This window comes from Mus caroli, chromosome 8, assembly GCF_900094665.2.
Source record: "Mus caroli chromosome 8, CAROLI_EIJ_v1.1, whole genome shotgun sequence".
Classification (NCBI taxonomy): domain Eukaryota; kingdom Metazoa; phylum Chordata; class Mammalia; order Rodentia; family Muridae; genus Mus; species Mus caroli.
The window spans coordinates 16,307,426-16,308,996 of NC_034577.1; the positions used below are offsets into that span (position 1 = coordinate 16,307,426).

At 47.2% G+C, this 1,571-nt stretch overlaps 1 protein-coding gene across 1 annotated transcript in view; it reads left to right on the top strand.

Annotated features, from left to right (window-relative positions):
• Nucleotides 1-544: 544 nt before the first annotated feature.
• Nucleotides 545-1,571, top strand: part of LOC110300933 (beta-defensin 1) — a 15,944-nt gene continuing 14,917 nt past the window's right edge. Inside the window, exon 1 of the mRNA XM_021171146.2 lies at nucleotides 545-726. Within this exon, the coding sequence (XP_021026805.2) occupies nucleotides 546-726 (181 nt within the window). The 5' untranslated portion in view covers nucleotide 545. The remainder of the gene's footprint in view (nucleotides 727-1,571) is intronic.

Consider the following 1,571-nt stretch of genomic DNA (forward strand, 5'->3'; position numbering starts at 1 on the left):
GCACTTCCCTGAACTTAGCTCAGATGCTGTCTGGAGAGCCAGAGTTGGAAAACCCCAGTAACATGATCCCAAATGGAAACACTAGCTGATTTGAGACTCTCAGGGAGGAAGGTCTGGATATAGGGAGATGAGAAAGCAATCCCACTGTGNCTTTCATCCTTGAACTCAGTTCAGCATCACAATAGGAGGAAATAAATCCTGAGCACTGTAAAGAGAAAGAGCTAAACAGAAGAGAACAATAGTAGCCTAGAGCTAGAGAGTCACCTGTTTGAATCGCTGGGCTTCTTACAGGCTCTCTGAACCTATCTAACCTGAGGGGTCCTGGTGGGGACTGCTTTGTTTGGTGTCTCTTAGAATCCCAACCTGAGAGTCAGAACAGGCCCAACGCCAGATACCTGTTTCCATTTCCCAGGCTAAAAATGAAATCCAGCTGATGCTGGAGAGAGGTAATGTGCCCACAGGACTTGGGCTCTACTCACAGCGAATAGCATGAAGGTGTCATTAGAACCTCACTGTGGTTTGCAACACCTCCCTTCAGCTCATTTATGAGGTTATGCAACCAGTGTTCCTATAAAAAAAACAAGCTCATTCAAGCCTCATCTGTCACCCCAACTCCCTGGGAGTTTCACGTCCTCTCTGCACTCTGGACCCTGGCTGCCACCACTATGAAGACTCATTACTTTCTCCTAGTGATGATATTTTTTCTTTTCTCCCAGATGGAGCCAGGTAAGCTTTGGGAACTTGTTGATGGCTTTGTTTGGGACTGGGGACACAGAGACTGGGGGCGGGGGTACAGATAATAGCTGCCTCCTGGTTTTCCAGGTCTAGTAAGAAGAGTGTGCTGAGTGGTCTGTGGTCAACAGCCCTGGGCAGCAGCAAAATGAGCCTGGTATGGATTCAGAGAGTAGTGGGTATCTCCAAGCTATGATGTTTGTCCTTAGAATATAGGAAATATCTTGTGTNGGAATCTGCTTTGGCTGTGGCAAGATTCTTCACACCCAGAGACTAGCTTTTTGATCCAGAGACAGACACTAGCCTCAGTTAGGTCTCTGGGTGGAGCCTCCCTGCTGTAGGCAAAGTGCCCCTGTCCCTTCACCAAGCCAGCTCAGCCAGTTGTAAATGCCTGGAAACACCAGGTATGCAGTCAAGAGATGACAGGTGACCTTTCATATTCCCTGGTAGTCACATTCTTCAGGCATGATTTTACCTGTCAAATGGAAGGGCTTCACATCTGTCCAGAGGATTCTCTGAGCCTAAGAAGCTTGTCTCTGGCATAGGAGACAATAGGACCCTGAAGTAGTGACTAAGGACATATGTTCCCTACAGCTATCTCTCCCAAGGTCACATTAAGAAAGTCATATATTGCTGGGCAGTGGTGGTGCACGCCTTTAATCCCAGCACATGGGAGGCAGAGGCAGTCAGATTTCTGAGTTTGAGGCCAGCCTGGTCTACAGAGTGAGTTCCAGGACAGCCAGGGCTACACAAAGAAACCCTGTCTCAAAAAAAAAAAAAAAGAAAGTCATATATTTCTGAATTTTAGTTTACATAGTAATAGCAGGAGGGTTCTAGGG